Raw genomic sequence first — 17,692 nt, 5'->3', positions numbered from 1 at the left:
CAGTTGGGGTCAGCTGTCCCGGCCATGTCCCCTCCCAACTTCTTGTGCCCCCCCACCTGCTCGCTGGTGGGGTGGGGTGAGGAGCAGAAAAGGCCTTGACTCTGTGTCAGCTCTGCTCAGCAGTAACGAAAACATCCCTGTGTTATCAACGCTGTTTCCAGCACCAATCCCAAACACAGCCCCATGCTAGCTACTGGGAAGAAAATTAACTCTATCCCAGCCAAAACCAGTGCATGGGGAGATGCACTTACATTGTTCACTGTGGACTACAAGCTCTAATAATAAAGTACCAACAGGAAAAACATGGACGTTACTACAGATTATTGTTAGAAAGAGGCTTTGCTTTGGAGAAGTTTGAATTTTAGATGCCTATGTTGATAGGTGGTGAGCAGTAGACATTTCTGCCATGGTGATAAGCTCAGTTTGGGTGGTCATGCAGGATCAGCGCTTTGGATTAAGCGTCATGATACTGTAGTAGAAGGGATTTATGCTGAAGAAATTAATTATATCTCTCTCTAATTATAAAACATATTATGACTTAATCCAAGAAATAGGTATAGTCTATGCATATAAGTTTTTGTAATAAAGTAAATTTTGATACCACTTAAACAATTTGTTACTTTATTTGCCTACCTAATATGATCTTTATACAGACAGTCTAATTTTCTGATGCAGATGTCATAAGTTGTAATATCAGATTTTGGTCTGTTAGAATATCAAATTAGGATTGGTTCAAGTCCTTACATTCATGCAGTCTGTCAGTGCTCCAAATTTTACACATCCGTATTCTGTTTGTTACCGGTTTCACAGAATTTCATTAATTATTGTAAAGGCTGAGTTTTTCATGGTTCGGTGCATTAGATCTTTTGTTTTGTTTTTTCTTTTTCTTGGCTGCGTGTCACACTGAAGTTGTTTGAAGCTGGCTGCAAGGTTTTTTCCATTAATAAAACTGTATTATTCTCATTGCTACCTTCTTTCTGATTGTATCAGTGTTTCACAGGCAGTGATCTTTTTCCAATCTTGATAACGAGCTGTTGCTGTGATAGATGCCATTGTTCACAAATGGAGACGTGCTTTCATAAAATAATTAGAATTTATAGGGCATTCCTTCTTCTGCATTTGCTTTGCTGCTTTTTGCGCTTCTTATTTGTATTTTTCATTTAATTTTCTTAAGGTTTCTTATGTAGCCGGTGTAGGAGAGCTTTTTGTAATCAAGTATAGGTAATTAAATGAAAGCAAAGGAAGCAAGTATATGAATGTACTTGTGTGTTCCCTTTTTATTACGTTTGGCCTTAAAGCTTGGCTTCCTCTTACTGATAATCATTTTTCCCTTTTCATACTGACAGGTGAATACAGTTTTGGCTTATGAATTATATACTGTCAAAAATGAGAGGAATTAACTTTTTGTTTTTAGTAAGTGACCTGCTATTGAATTTATTTTTTCTGGAGCTTTTCCTCTGATACTGTTGTAGCATAAACGTTTTATGCTAGACGCTATCACAGACTTTCTCAGGATTCGTGGGATTTTGCCGCCTGCTAGGTCATTTCTCTGGCTGTACTCATCATGGCAGGACACTTCTTCCCTAATCAACTCTCGGTGCAGCGGCGCACCTTCTTACGCTTCAGATGTTTGGGAGCTGAGTGCTCAAAGTATTTCGGTTTGACCTGCCCTTTGACATTCACCTTCAGATCGCCAGTAATTGAAACCTGGCTGAAAACAGGGCCACAGAAATAGATATTTATGTACAGCATTTGCAGTTGGATGTACTTGTAAATAAGCTGAGCGGAGGAAGGAAGGAAGGAACACAGTATTTCCTGAAAAACAAAGAAGAAACATGCAGGCTTTAAAGGCGAGTCGTCGTCTTGGGTACCCCACAAGGTTGAATTTGCATTTGGTTCCCCCCACAAAAACTTACGTACTGCAGACTTACTCAGAAGGTTTCTGACACTCCTCTAACAATGCTAAGGATTACTTTATTTCTTTGGCAGTGCAGCTGTCATCTTCTGGACCTGAAAGTCCACTTAAATCCCTGACTCAAGGAGTATTTAATGCTCTTTCTACTGCCTCGTGGCGCAATGCGCGTGGTGCGAGGTATCTCCATTCATTTAGCGTTTCCTTTTATAACAGGTATAATAACAACTACTCTGATACAAGCACCTGAATGAGGTAAATGCAGAGAGCTCATTATTATAATTTACGTGACACCAGGTACCACCTGACTGGCACCAGTCAATATACTAGTTAAGTTTGGGGTGAAAATCTGGGAATATTCTGCAGTCGATGATGATGCTGTAACCTTCATATATTGCAGTGCATTCAGCCGCATATCTGAGTAAGATGTTTTTGCTGGGATTTACAAAAATATCAGGCATGCTTTTTTTAATCAATACGGTTGTTGTTCTTAAATCATGCGATAACAATGTAGCCTATCATTCATACCTAGAAATGTTCAGCTCTAGGCTTTGTTATTTGAGCACGCTGTTATGTCTGTAAATAAGAGCTGAATGTTAACCCTGTCTCAGCATGGTGTGCTGCTTATCCTTTTACTGGAACGGGATCGTTTCGTCAGTTATCCTCTTGTTTTATGGCACAGTCTGAAGCGGTCTCCACAGGCACAGCTACCTCTGGCTGAATACTGTGGGCATATGACAGGCAGGGCATGTCCTTGCTTTGGCACGTAAGCTGAAAGTGCGAGTAACTGTTGTATTCACTGGGTGCTTTTAATCGGCAGGCCTTACAATGTGAAGCTTTGTCTCTAAGAAATGGTATTAATAATTTAAGAGGGAATTGTATTTTTTTTCAGAGAAATGTACTAGCGGAAGCATCAGAGTTAGCAATACGAAGTTCAGTACGCAAGAAGAATTCATGTAGTTGAATAAATGTTCAGTTACAGCGGCTGTCGTTTCAGAGTATTTCAGTACATGAGCACGTGCAGATACCCTTTATTTCTTCATGCAGCTGATGCTAAAATCTCAGCGACATCAGTGGGAGCCAAGGGCTGCCAGAATCTTGCAGGTTTAGACTCGGTAAGTTGTTTTCGGTTAAATGGAAGTGCTCCATCTAGTTTAGGCTCCGCCATTTGAGAGTTTATTTCACCTAGTAAATTGTGACGTCATGTTTACTTCTCTGTTTTCTTCATCTTGTTTAATTTACTGTCTGTCCAGCGGAGCAGGAGGAACATTCGTATCGTGTTCATCACGCGTTGTATGGGTTAGTACTCTAGATTGCCTTACCCAGGTGGTACCCGCCTGCTCTCTGTGGGTTCAAAGTGCTCTCAGGTGTAGTATGGTAACAGTTAAATGACCAAGGAAAGTGTTTAGTGTCTGTGAGAAATTAATCATCTACGGTGTCAGTTCAGAAGCTGTGATATAGCAATTAATAGCAAAGAAATTTCAATTGTTTATACTTTATTTTCAGAGTCGGCGATGAAGTGCTTTATTATATCTGTGTGTTATTCCTGAAGAGTCGATATAGGATGTATTTAGCACTTCATGGAAGACTCTCGGACACCTTGAAGGTTTCTAGCTGTGCTGGCTAATCCTGTAAATATAGACTGAGGTAGTACAGAATAGCCTTTTAAAGTAGTGCTGGTAGTGCACCAGAGATAGACGTCTTGTGCCAAATGACCAACAGTCCCTCGGTTTCCACACCCACCCCGAGACACTGATCGTATTTCCATCTTTCTTCTAACACAAGCTTAGTTTAGTTTGCGTTTCAGATCCTCTCCCTGCGTGCTGTGTATAAGATGGCAATTGGTTGACCCATGATTAAGTTACAGCCAAAGCCGATGGGCGTTAAGATGCTGTAACTGTATATGTCTGTGCTTGTGTTTCAAACTTGCTGCAACTGAATTTAAAAATCTTAACATAAAACCTCAGTGGAAGAGTTTAAGTTGATAAAAGAACTTTGAGCTTATCTTGCAGATTTTTTTTTAATTTATTTTTTTTAAATTTTGAACTTCTGAAATTCAAAATTACTTTTTTTTTTAAATAATAAAGTAAACACAGGAGAGGGTTAAGCTGACAAATTTTCTCATGCAAGTGGCATAGGCTTTGAGGCGAACAATGATGGTTCAGTTGGCAAGTGGTGACTAGCTCAAGAACTATACCTCTGGGCAGAAGACTGCGTACTTCTTAAAAGCGTATAAAAATAATCTGAACTGTTAACAAATGTAGAGTTAATTCAACTGTTTTTCTTGTTAAAGTTGACTGAAAATATTGGGAAGTACAAATTATAGAAAAAGTAATGAAGTTTTCTTTCTTTTTTTTTCCTCCAGATTTAAAAAGTGTTTTACAAACTCGAAGTGCTAACTATTTTAAAGATGGAGTTTCCTTTTTGTATTTTATTTTAAATCTGTTGTTACAGTTCTTTTAAACATACGTATCTAAGGACCTGGACACTTCGCTGTAAGGATTGAGCTTTTTAATTTTCTTTTAACATCTGATGCGAAATTATTGACTCCAGGAGTTGTCATCCATAGCAACTTTTCCTAAACTTGTTCATTTCTTAGTATTTTCAGAACTAACCTTACCATGCAATTATTGTGACACATGATAATTTTACGTAAGGGTTAAAGCGCCGTATTTCAGTTGCAGTATATTTTTTACATTCCAAACAGTTGTATTTTCCAAAGTTAGTATTTGGGGAAATTTGTGGTGCTTATTGTAGTTGCGTCATAGTAAATCTTGTAACTTAATGTTCACATCCTTTATTTAAAAGAGTACAGTTATTGTAGAGAAAACAAAGTGTTATGCTGTACATCTCTGTTGGGCTTCAAAAAGCCTTCGAAACTTTTCTTTTAGCAAAGAATATTGTGTTAAAAAATTATGTCTTCATTGGTATGATTTGAATGAAGACAGCTAGCTTTTCATGTGTTTTATTTGTGTATTTTTTTAAATATGAAAAAAAAAAAGAAACTAGCATCCCTAACAGAGGGGAAAAAGTGCAGAACAGCTCCCTTCTAATGAACTGATATTTAAACGTGCTTAAGCTGTGTGTTATTTGCCTTCAAAAGTTAATTACTCTGGCTTAATTATTTCAAACGTATTGCAGGATAGTGCTTATTTTTCTAATAAATTGATACCTTTTTTTTCTTGTCAACATCTTAAGTTAGATTTGCAATGTAGAAACCAAATACTTGGATTTCTCTGAGCAAGTATATTTGCTGTATGTTTCTGTATTTATTTTTTTAATAATTCTGCCTGCAGAGGCTGACATTTTGCATTGCGACTGTTTTTTCCCTTTATTGTAGAGAGAATTGCTAGAGCAGCAGAACTCCGTGTGTTTGCCTTAATCTCTACTACTGAATCAGTGCGTACTTTATCATTATTTGGCTCTGGAAATCTCTTCTACTTTCAGACGATGTAAGAGTAAATAATGTGCCTTTATATTTAGTTTTACATCATGTATTTATCTATCGTTGCCCTCGTATTTCCTTTTTTTGTTACTGTAGCATTTAAGTGTTACTGACAGCTGCGTCCAGGGTATTTTGATGTTTCCTTAACATTCATACCAAATCCAATTTCTACTGTCTTTTTATTCTTGCAGTCAACGATTCTCTGATTTAGGTTCCCTCTCGATTCCTGAAAAGGCCCTATACAAATGCTGCTTATATTTTCTGCAAAAAATGATGTCTCCGAGCAATCCGCTTACGGTTACTGCTTGTTTTGGCCTTTTTGCGTGTGAAACCTGGTACCCTGTTCCTCTTGGAACAGGGCTTTGGCATCCCTCTCCTAGCATCCCTTCTACTGGAGCTGCACGGTGGTGCTTGTTGTCACAAATACAGATTTGGTTGGTTTTAACGCGCGAAATTTGGTGGATAACGACAACGTGTCCCTCCCTCCCCTATTTCTTGACGTTGTCCTAATTTAAAATTTGTTGCAGTAGTTGAACAGCTATAATTTTTACAGGACTTCTTGCGTTCGAATTCATTGCTATTTGTCGATGACCTCTCTGTTGACATCGTTAATTGTGCTTACTGAAGTCTTTACTGATTATGCCTAAAACATTTGGATGGATGCAGTGAATTGTCAAAAAAATAATGCTCATTAATTGAGGACAATTACTTGATATTAAGTTGTCAAGATCTGTCAGGAGAGCCGGAGACTTAATGTATCTCTTCTATTACTATTTGGTACGATTTAATGGTTTGCTTTCCGAATATATGTAAAATAGGTCAGTCTGTCTCGCTTCGCCCAGACTGGTGTGAGGTTAGCTTTAAGGAGCCGGTTCTGAACGTTTCAGACCCAGAGTTGTCTGCCGAGTGTCCCTCCACTGTAAGGGTGCGTGCTGCACCCGAGACATCTTCCGTAGGAGAAGGTTAGGATTTTCCTGCCCAGCCTGTCCCTTTATCCCCATGCGCTTTTAAACACAGTAGTCAAGAGTTATCTTATTGAGTGTGTTATATAAGCCTTTATATTTTCTGACTTCTATACCGACTGTGCTCTTCAGGCTGTATTACGGCACTTTTTAGATCCTCAGAGTTCCAGACTTATGCTTTGCCAGAGTGTGACGCTTGGCTCTATATGTACAAACCTTTGCTATCCTGCCCGAGTTTTTAAGAACATTTTAATTAAGTGCAGCAGGAGGGCGTAGAAGTTGAATTTTTTGGTAACAGTTTATTTAAAAAAAAAAAAAAAGGAAAAACACACACACCGCAACCACCCCCCCCAAACCCCAGCTTCCACAGTTCATCAATAAATTAATCTTTGATCTGTTCCTCTAGCCATCGTTGCTTACACACCCCCCCCAAACCCCCCCCCCCCCAAACCCCAGCTTCCACAGTTCATCAATAAATTAATCTTTGATCTGTTCCTCTAGCCATCGTTGCTTTTATAAGCACTGAGGTATCCCAAAGGATTGGAATTGTTACTATTTGTCATTTTATTCATATCATTGTCACACTTAGGAGGTTGTGCCTGCGATCAGGAGCTGATTGTTCAGTGCGTTGCGCGCACAGGCTGCCGAAGCTGGCTAGCTGGTAACGAACACCATCAATGGCAGGAGAAACCGCGCTCAAGGTCCCAGTTCAGTCCTTAATAGTAATCGCTGCTGGAACAACCAGGACATAGAAGTAATTTTGTGACTCGAGCCGCCAGCCTGGTGGGAAGATGCCTAGGTTGTGGTCGTCGCTCCCACCACAGCTCACGTGTTCTATGCAGGAGCTGTTGATGCTTTTCACATGAAGCAATCCTCACAGCAGGGAGACAGTGTCTTCCTGGACCAACGTGAACGCCCAGGATCACTGCCACGTGCCCTTACGCACCCGCTGCTCCCATCTGCACCCACTGCTCTCACCTCGCTCGTCCAGAGGGTCTCTCTGTCCTGTTTAACGAGCCACGCGTAGAGCACCTCCACAGCGGGCAGGCCGAAGCCAGAGTGATCTTCAGGAAAGCAAAGTTGCGGTTTCATGAGACGGGAGTTTCTTGGCAGCAGCAGAGGCCGCTGGCCACCCTCGCCGTCGCACTGTGCCGCCCCGTCTCCCTTGTGCTGGCACAGCCGTCTGTGTAGAATTCAGTTTTCCCACTTTGAGGGTGACTCTGCTGATCTAGAATTTCTGTTTAGATGAAACCCTCTAAAAGGAGTAGCACCCAATGCTTGATTGGAAGGGGCAGAGCTGGAAGCGCGCTTTCCGCAGAGCCTGGTAACTGCCTGCTGGTTAAACGCGGCTGCGAATCTTCCTGTCGCCCCTTGGCTGATGTAGGAAGGAGAAGCTTCTGGATTGTGGTCGGCTTGAACAGGGGACAGGAGGACTCCCCGCGGAAGAGAAGGGTGAAAGGAGGAGTGCTGAGGCAATTCGTGGAGTCGAGCACCAGCTAAAAGGAGGCTGTCAGGACCACACTACCGTATTCAGGCACCAAAGAGGAGGGGTTTTATAGGGTGTTTTTTCTCGAACCCTATTCTGACTCTCGTCCAATAGACTCCGATGTCAAACTGATATCAGAGGAACTGAGGTTTAGTGGCTTGGAAAGATAACCTAATTACACTGACGGTATTATGAGAGAGAACAGGTACCATAATATGTAGGAGTTACATTACAAAAACAAGATAACTTCTTCATTCTTGCTGTAGTATTTTGATGCCTAATATTCTTTTGTAGATTAAACTTTTTGTATTCTCTAAATGCTGGTTATTCAACTCAAAACTTACTGCGCGGACTACTGTTTTTATGGGGTGGAAGGGCAGTTAAGAATTTCCCCTTTCAGTTGTTAGGAGTGTTCTCAAACTTAATGCAGATAATTAGGATTGCAGAGAGAGCACAACCCGAGTTGCTTGTGTGACATTTGAAGTTTGAGTCCCTGTGAAGGATTGGTTATTATAATGCACTCGGATATCAGATTGGAGCTAGTTAAAATAATAGCAAAAGAGCCTCATCTCCAAGAACGTTTTACAGTTTATTTCTCTTTCAATGTTGAAAAATTATTTTTAGCTGATACTATAAAATTGAATCTGTGCTCCTTTTCTGCCTCTTGACAAAAGCTTAGTATTCTTAGCAGCCATAGAAATTATGCTGCAGAAAGTGAGGGTAAATGCACTAGAAGTCTGTTGGAATTACGGGATTACGGTAGGCAGCAGCTGGCTAATTCTGTTATCTCCAAATTATGTATTTTATCGCCCGAGTTACCCGTGCGTGTTTTATACTGCCTGACACTAGACAGTTTAACATACCTGAAGACCTTCAGGTATTTCCAGGATAAATAACTTATGCACCCCCCCAACACTCTCATATGTATTATATAAAACAAGTACTATATGACTTAATGTTAACCACGATGCAGCAGAAGTAGTACTATAAATGGTGGTGTTTGGAGTGAGTATTATAAAAGTGTGCTATGTAAAAAACCAGCTTAAGTAAAACGGCGCTTGACACAAGTCATAGTATTTTATCTCCAGAAGTGTCATTAGGGCTCGGCGGTGCACAAATTCAGACCTACAGCCTGCTGCTCTACCCGACAGTCAAAGAGGGGGAGCCAACAGATGGTACGCCTGCACCTACGTGTTCAGGGTATCCAGGTTAATGAGTAATCGGTCTGAGAGAGAGATTAGCCCTGCTGGGAAAATGATGACTGCTGGTCATTAGTTATTGGAAGTTCCTGTAGCATCGTTACTGCGGTGGGAGCGCGTGGTGGCAGGAGTGCTGGCACTCTCTCGGGGTGGCTGCCACGTGTCGAACTGTGTACCTGGTGCGCTAGGTATCATTAAAGCAGTTAACAGGTAGGATTTAAGGCAACGCTAGAAGTTCAGCTTGGCCTTATTTTGATTAATGTTGTAACGTGGTTTATTGCCTGATAATTATAGGTCACGGCGTGAATATTTCCCGTTCTCCCCAATGAATCGGCAGCTTGGTTTTTCTAATGGAACTGCCCGTGGTGGTCCCATCAAAGAAGTGGTTGGATGCAGCGACCTAATTCAATATTACAAACAGTTTGAATGTAAAATCTTAACGGATCTAAATAAAGGAGGTGGTTTTTAACGATCACATCAGATGATGTATTTTTTCTGCTTCTGTAAAGCAAATACACAACTATACTAATCTTCATACTAAAAGCAACTGTTCTGCTTTCCTTTTTTGCAGATCACCAGAAACTGGAAAGAGAAGCTAGAATCTGTCGCCTCTTGAAGCATCCCAATATTGGTAGGAACATTTAATTGTTTTATGCAGTAGATATCAGTGTAGAAAATTGATGGAAAATACACAATAACAAACACAAATAGCAGCTCAGAGAAGCCAAGTAGAAACGTCTCCAGGCAAGGCTATTTCTTTATAATGTGGTGCTCCTTCCTAATTCTACTATGGGATGTAATATCCCAGTAGATCACCTAAAGCAACATGTACTGTTCTCATCATCTTTGAGCTATTGCTCTGCCGCCAATGAGCTATCTACGCCAGGTGTTTGGGGTTTTTTTGAGCAGTGTGTAGGAGGAGTTATTTCCAGTAATGCTCATGACTTTTTGAGACCTGCAGAAGAATTTCATCTAACAGCGTGTTGCAGAATGAGACAGACCAATGTCGATAGAGTTAGTGTTGTTTTTATAGAGATGCTCGTTTCATCCTGTTTTATTTTGTGTTTGAGATTCCGTTCTTCTGTAGAAAAGATAGCTAGATGCAGAAAGCTCTGCTCCTTTTATTTCCAGAACTGTATGTTTTCTGCTCAAGCATTCATGGAAAGCAAAATAGATATTTTGGGGGGTGGGGTGTGTCGTGTTTCCTTGCTTTAGAAACAGTAGAAACAGGTAAGTACCTTGACCTTTAAGGAGTTGTATCTGGGTTTTTCAGACACTGAATTATATGCCAAGGGTATGTCTCACAAGAATATGTGCTGTACCTGAGACTTCTGCAAAAGGGTGGGATTTTCCTGTCCATCTTGTTCCTCTATCCCCATGTACATTCTTAAAAGTTGTCGTCGGAAAAACTAATAATCTCACTGAATGTTTTAAACAAACACATATGCTTGCTACTCCAAAAGCACTTGGCGGTCTGCTTGCTTTTCCTTCTGGTTAGCTTTTCTCCTTTTCATTTTTAACAAATACTGGTCTTCGTGACATTTTTAGACTAATATAATTGTTTCATGCCTGGGAAAGAATCAGCTCCTTCCTTTTAATAATAATCATAAATTGAAAACAAACGTACCACAGTTCAAGATGAAACGTCGAATCTCTGAAAAAGCTCTCTTATGCAGTCTCAAAAGCTTAGAGGTTTCACATGCAAATTTGGTTAAAGAGGAAGGGTGGTGTTATCTGCGTTATTTTATCCCAGCCAAAATTTTTGCGTTGCAAAGTGGTGCAAGACAAGGGAATGTACAACTCGTTGCGGGGAGGAGGCGCAGCTCTTCTGCGGTTACAGAAAGCAGTGGTTGCACATACGGTGCTAGTCTGACTCTAGAGTCGTTTACCTGTGCCTTGCTGTAACTAGAGTATATTTGTGAGTTTGAACAAGCCAGGGAAGATGAATAAAAAAGAATAATAAACTGATGAAGCGGAAGAGCTGAGGTGTACAGAAGGACTCAGTTGAAGCAAATGTCTAAACTGATTTCATGCGATCGCCTGTCTTCAGTTTGTTGAGTAGCTTGGACCAATATTAGGATGTAGTCCAGATCCTCTGCGGCAGGCCAGCTATTCCACATACAGTGTTTATATTTGTGAACGTATGACTTGAAATGCAAACAGGCGATGACAGCCTTGGTGACAGGCCGGTAGGGTTCTGTAAGTCAGCACAAATTCCATGCGTTGCTACCTGAACCAAGGTGCACAATTCAGTCAAAGGGCTATAGACAAATTTTTCTACTCCTGTTTCAGAAAAGATGCCATGTTCTAGATCTGTCTGAGAGAAGATTTTCATGACTCGGAATTAACATGCCAGGGTTTGGCAGCAGGCGCTATATTCTGTCGTCGTTCAGTTTCTACTGTCGGCTGTTCTGCCAGCCCTGCCTGTGTATCTACCCGAAAAAAACTCTTCCAATTAGTGTGGTTACAATAGTTCCTTGTTTGCCTAATTGCTCGAGTGAAGGCCACTTTTTATCTGGTTTCTCTCTCGGGGGAAGATCGTAAGTGTGGTCTGAAAACAAGGGACCGTTTTTGTAAACTTAGAAAGGTGACTCTTTTCAGAAGTAATAACTTCAGGCCTCTGAAGTCCTGTCACGTAAGGTACTGAGCTGAAGAGGTTCACGTCTGCGTGCTGAGCTGGCCGTCCGGTCTCCCCCTCGGCCAGGTGCCCGCCCTCTCCTTCGCCCCGGGGCTGCCCACCGGAGGCTGCTGGGCTGCAGCCCGGCCCAGGCAGTGGTTTGCTCTCACCCCTTCTCCTGCCGTCGTGCCCTCAGCCAGCTAAACGTTACCCTAAAATCATTCCAGGTGCGTGCTGCCCGTACCCGACTGAATCTCTTATATTTTGGGTCACTATCACATCCCTTTTTTAAAAAAGTCATTATACTACATCACACTAGAAAGCACTAATAGCGAAAAAGGAAGCCTACCACAGTAAGGTAACTCAGCTGTAACAGCAGGGATTATAGTGTGCTTTATATGTCTCAAAATGGTGAAGACTAACCCTTGCAAACAAGTTTTACTTGCACTATGTGTATGACAGAGAGTGTGTGTGTGTTTAAAGATATTAGCAAGTCCATGAATATAAAATTCATGCTTTTCGTCTATATGTTCTCCTGAATTTACTGCCACAGATTAATTTCTAATAGCCCAGAAAATAAAAGATTTTTTGAAAAGGAACTTGTCACGTTAACAGTAAGTATGTATAATTTAAGAAAAAAAAAAAAGAAAAATAACTTTTCAAATGCCATCTCTACAGGAAAGCAGACATCTTCTGCCCAGTTCAATTGACTGGGCAGTTTCTCAAAGATGATCTCGGTGGTTTTCTTTATTTTCCTCCAACGTAGGTTTTTTCAGTTATTTGGCTTTTTGAATTACACAGTCGTTGCAGGGCGGCAGATTTCTGAAGTTAGAATTCAGTAATCCTTTCTCTTTTCTTTCAGGCTTATTCTTCTTTATTCTTCCTGGTTAGCTTGATTAAATCTCCCTTCTAAGAGTAAGAGTGGCTGTAGTCACTGTAAAGGTGTCAGTTTCAGGTTAACTTTATTTCTAAAATAATACATACATAGTAGGACTCCTTTTTAGAGTGTTGTATGGTCTCTTCGGTTAATTATCTTTCAAGGCTTAAGACTGCACCAGCTACTTTAGGGTGAAAACCCCTTTTTAGTTACCTTTTTCATACTTTCCCTCCAGTCAGAGTAAAGCAGCGCAGCTGTGCTGAATCCCATTTTTAGATTTCAGCCTGTGAGTAAACACATGGTAGTTTTCATATGAGCAAGGTTTTTTTTCTTTAGAGAAACAGTTTAAAAAAAAATCCTAAACCACTGGCAATATTTTCTAATTACCTTTCCAGAGGAAACAGAGAATTATCAAAAACTTTTCCAGATCACTGGTTTTGTATTTCCAAGGTAGGTGTCCAATTAGTACCTAACTAGAACAAGATTTAGTATTTAGTTATTTCATCAGGATGAGAAAGAATTCAGGACTAAACTTCTTAACCATCGACGTACCTATTTTTCGCTTCCCAACAATACCATTTTTATATCCATTTCATATCTGATTTGATGGTGGTTTTATTTAATGAGTGCCATTATGCCGTTAGGAAATCTTAGGATGACATTTAAAAAAGGCTTTCCATTTTAGTCTGTATTCATATGCACTAAACTTCAGAAGTTCCTCTGGTATTGGCAGAGGAGTCTTAAAACTGGACATGAGTGTTTTAATTTTTTAAAAAAAATGTAGAATTTTAACAAAAGATTTGGAAAAGCACAGCATACGGGGAAAAAATAGAAGACTAAATCAGAATGCTTTCTTTCAAAAGGATAAAACTCTGAAATTTGGGAATTAAGGAGCCACACGTGAAAGTATTTTCACTTCAGTTCTTGATTTGAATCTCCCCAAGTAGTCACTGGAAAATGTTAAACACAAAAAAACTGAGAGGAAACAAAGATATGTTCTGCTGCCTTCTTGAAAGTATTTACGACATCAGACCATTATTTCGGGAATCAACATACCTACCAAATGTTCACAAATAAAGTATTTAAGTATGTGGTGAGGGAGCTTAATTCTTGTTAGGCATTTCTACTGAAAGAATGATTTTGAACTAGGGTAAGATACCAAGTTCTGAATTCATGTATGAAAATTTAAATCGCTGGTGATTATTCTCACTAGACAACAAGTGTCGGGAAGGGAAGCTAACTAAATGAAAATCCAGCTATCTGGCACTTCCAAATCCTTACAAATTGAAGAAATCCTTGATAATTCATTTTGATATACGGATGTTGTGTTGCTTGATACGGATACATATATTTATGCATAGCTAAGCCTATAGGAGCATACGGTCATTTGAAAAACACTTTTTAGAGGCAGCAATTATTTTTTTCTTCTTAGAAAAAGATCTTGCCAAGTGCTCTTGATAACCCTTTTAATGAAGTCATGAATCTAGCTAGTAGCGTCAACTGCTTTCTGTAAGGCATTTGTTCTACCGCTGTATTATGTGCTAGTTTTATTATTATGGAAAATCAGCATATTCTTTATGAGGGCTCTTAGGAAAACAGATAACCACAATAAAAATGTAAGACGGTAGTTCTCGTATGGTGGGATTATCTGTGGCGGAGTTCTAAAGAAGTGTCATTCTATATTTTTATCGACAGACTTAAAGAAAAAAATGGAAGTGGTATCAGTTTGATATGGGACTAAGGAGCCTTAGAGCCAATAGATGTGAGCTCACTTGTCTAAGAACAAAGAATGTATGTCCCTCTTGAAAGAGGAGTGCCTGCATCTTGCAAAAGAGTGACTCTGAAAAGCCTGTGATGACAGGGAATAACTACTTAAACGCAAATCTCATTGGGATGCTGTAACGCCCAGGGGAAATGCTGCTCCCGGATGCATGGAAGTTACAAACGGGAGGAGGACGACAACAGAAGTCACTTCTAGAGTCCTGTGCTGAGCTTTGACGTCCACATGTCAGTCAGGGTGATCTAGGTAAAGGGGGTGATTTGAGGAGGTCTACCGGGATAACCAGAAAATGTAATTTATCAAGAAAAAGGCAAAAAGAAACATGACCGTAGTGATGAAGTTAAACATAGGAGTTAGTTTTTTGGCAATGAAAGCGTGAGAATAACTTCGGGGCATGATGTTTTCCGACTTGTGAAGTGTGGTGCTTTTTTTTTAAGCTTTATACTAAGAACTGTCTATTGCTGAAGATGTATATACTCCTGGTATTCAGAACTATGTACAGGCCATTATTTTTGGAAAGCTGAATATTGCTGAAGAAAAGACTGAAAGGTAATGATTGTGTTTCTGCAGCGTTAGGAAGCTGGACAATCCTTATTGGTTATGCGTATATCCGACACAGAAGCATCATGGAAATCTTCCTTGAAGAAGATGTTTTCACTTCATGCATAAATGTGTTTCTGCAGCGTTAGGAAGCTGGACAGTCCTTACTGGTTATGCGTATATCCGACACAGAAGCGTCATGGAAATCTTCCTTGAAGATGTTTTCACTTCATGCATAAGTATAGCTCCAGGCTATCTCTGAAAGCTGAATCTCTCTGTGCAGACACTGCTTTGCATACAGTAATTCAGTTAGTTTTTCAGCATCTCTTTATTCATTTTTTTTTATTTGAAGAAATTCACGATTTCTTCTTCCCTATCCAGCTATGTAGTCATGGTGCCTAGTGAACGGTGTAGGAAAAATGCCTAAAAGGAAAGTGGATTAGAAATAGTATCTCCTGTTCTCCTTTTTCAAATCTCCATTTCCCACTTCAGTAACGTATATATGAAGGTTTGTTTAAAAAATACAGGATTTCCTCATCCTTTTCACCTGCAGTTATTCCTTAGCAATACTCATTGCTTATATTGTGATTTCTGCCTCTTCTCCCCTCAGTTCTTTGCATCAAAGTAATTGTAGTAGAAAGCGAGCCCCGCTGAATTTTGTGTGAGAATTAAAATGCTGCAAAAATCCATTAGCTGAACTTCCAGGCCTTGAGAGAAACCTTCGTGGGGGCTCGGAGCCCTTTCTTCCTGATCAGTCTCGGGCAATACTGGTATTTTCTCCTTTTCCAGCATTTCTTGAGTAATCTGGCCTGCTGCTTCTGTTACATTGTGGTAGGAAATTTCTAGGCAAACGTAGCTGAAGTTCCTTCAGTAACAGACTAGCGCCGACAGTTTGTGCTGGGCTGCAGGAGTCTGTCCATTAGTCTGATTTTCAGCACTGCTGTATTTCTCAGGTTCTTACCATGACGAGATGACTGTAACGACATCAGTGCGTATAGGTTTTGTTTTTTACTTATTACAGCTTGCTAACGTAATAGCGTTTAAAATGGAAGATGTAAATGTAGGTTAAGCCTTCCTGTTTGGAGAACCTAGTGCTTTTTCTTTGTAAGATCCTACATCGAGTTACATTAACAGTTTACCTCCTCTACTGAACAAATACCCACGAAGGATTTGTCATCTTGTGTAACTATTACTTCTACAGCTGTTACGTGTACTCATGCTTCCAATTTTTTAATATAGAAATTTGGAAAGAAAATCTGTAAGGAAAATAATCATCTCTTCACCAAGAAGTCCACTGTCCTTGTCCCGTTTTCTGGCCTTTATCTTCTTTTGGTAAACTTTGATTTCTCGGTCCTCTCTTAACTTTAGGTAAAGTTGTATTTTAGCACTCTGATTTCTAGTCTAGCAATCCACATATTTTTGATGGCGTAACACTGTTGCACCAGCTTATTACTACTTCTGATGTTGATTTAGAGCCCGCTTTGGTAATTTTGGTTTATGAGGTCCCAACAGATGATAAAAACTGCATTAGCCTGATGATGCAAGTCCTGACCCAGTCTGGAAAACTGCTGATTCAAACCTGGTAAAAATGCAGGTTTTTTTCCAGGTTGGATTTGCTCTCGCAGGGTTTGTGCTGAGTTTGGGTAGTATTTTTCTAAATCAGAGTTACACTGTCTCTCTCTCTAGCTACTGGAAGGGCTTCTGCTGTCTTTACATTCCCTCTTGTCAAAAGCTGTACGCAGCAAAATGGCACGTGCGGTGTAGTAGGATCACGTAAATAACCAGAATCTCCTGGTTTTCACCTGGCAGTGCTAATGTCTGGCTTCATTACAGCACACCGTTCCCTGCCTGCTGCCACCCCCTCCCTTTGCTTTGCAGACGGTGTATAAGATGTGGCAAGCAGACAGGATCCATTAGCCAACTGCATCAGGCTCAAGTCTGACTCTGATGAATCTTCATCCCTTCCCGAAAGGCCACAGCAGATTTTACTGACGTGTGGCAGCCCTTCAGGTGATAACTCCTTCTGGCAACAGGACAGGTTGTCCCTGAATGGCTTTGTAAGTCAGGATATTTAAAGGTAAGTAGGACTGCCAAGCAGAAACAGTGCCGTGTCAGCTCTAATAGGCCTGAGCCCGTTGTGTGCAGATCTGCTTGCGCAGCCTCGGTCGGGCTGGAGCTGTGGCGTTGCCGACTAGCATGGGTTGCCGTCCTTCGGAGGGCAGAAAAGCCTTTCTTCTATGAAGAACTATAGCTGGACCAGCATATGGGAATACGGAGCGGTGCCTTTCCAAGGAAGGGTGGCTGTGCAGCAGGTCAAGAGGCAGGCTAGATGCAGGACAGTCTGGGACACCAGGAAAAAAGACAAATCGCTAAACTGATTTCATAAATGTCTTGGAGTCTGTTTGCAGTCTGCTCCGCTCTCCATACTTGGAGCTGGGGGCTTCTCGTAAATTGCTCAGGAAACTGATAGCACCCAACCTTGGCGCTGCTCCTCGTCAAACTCTTCACGCTCGTGTTCAGCTTATTCAGGAGCGTACCCTTACGCCTGAAGGAAAGGAGGAAAAGCCTGCATTTTGGGCTTTCCTTCTCTCTCCCCACAGTAACACAAAGCACGAGCATAGAAGTTGCTAAATCCTTCGTGTGTGTGGAAAAATAAGAAACTTCATATTGTCTTGTCCTTTTTGGACAGAGGGTAATTAAAGATACGTGGGTTTTCTGTCCCCTCTATGCAAGACAGTGTGTCCTTTATGTTTTATATTCACCAAGTGAATGGGACTTCACGTAAATTCACAAGAATCTGAAGAGAAACACTATTAATATACAGCAAATGTGGATTTAGTAAATCCTTTCTGAATTTCTTTTGACTCACTGTGG

At 40.6% G+C, this 17,692-nt stretch overlaps 1 protein-coding gene across 10 annotated transcripts in view; it reads left to right on the top strand.

Annotated features, from left to right (window-relative positions):
* CAMK2D (calcium/calmodulin dependent protein kinase II delta) overlaps positions 1-17,692 on the top strand; it is a 173,084-nt gene that overhangs the window by 62,698 nt on the left and 92,694 nt on the right. For all 10 annotated transcript variants that reach the window (XM_019472960.1, XM_019472958.1, XM_019472954.1 and 7 more), the window contains exon 2: positions 9,576-9,635. In XM_019472960.1, coding sequence (XP_019328505.1) covers positions 9,576-9,635 — 60 coding nt within the window. The remainder of the gene's footprint in view (positions 1-9,575; positions 9,636-17,692) is intronic.

The sequence above is a fragment of the Aptenodytes forsteri genome, unplaced genomic scaffold (genome assembly GCF_000699145.1).
Source record: "Aptenodytes forsteri isolate BGI_AS27 unplaced genomic scaffold, ASM69914v1 Scaffold326, whole genome shotgun sequence".
Taxonomy (NCBI): Eukaryota; Metazoa; Chordata; class Aves; order Sphenisciformes; family Spheniscidae; genus Aptenodytes; species Aptenodytes forsteri.
This window is presented reverse-complemented; position numbering and strand designations above follow the sequence as displayed.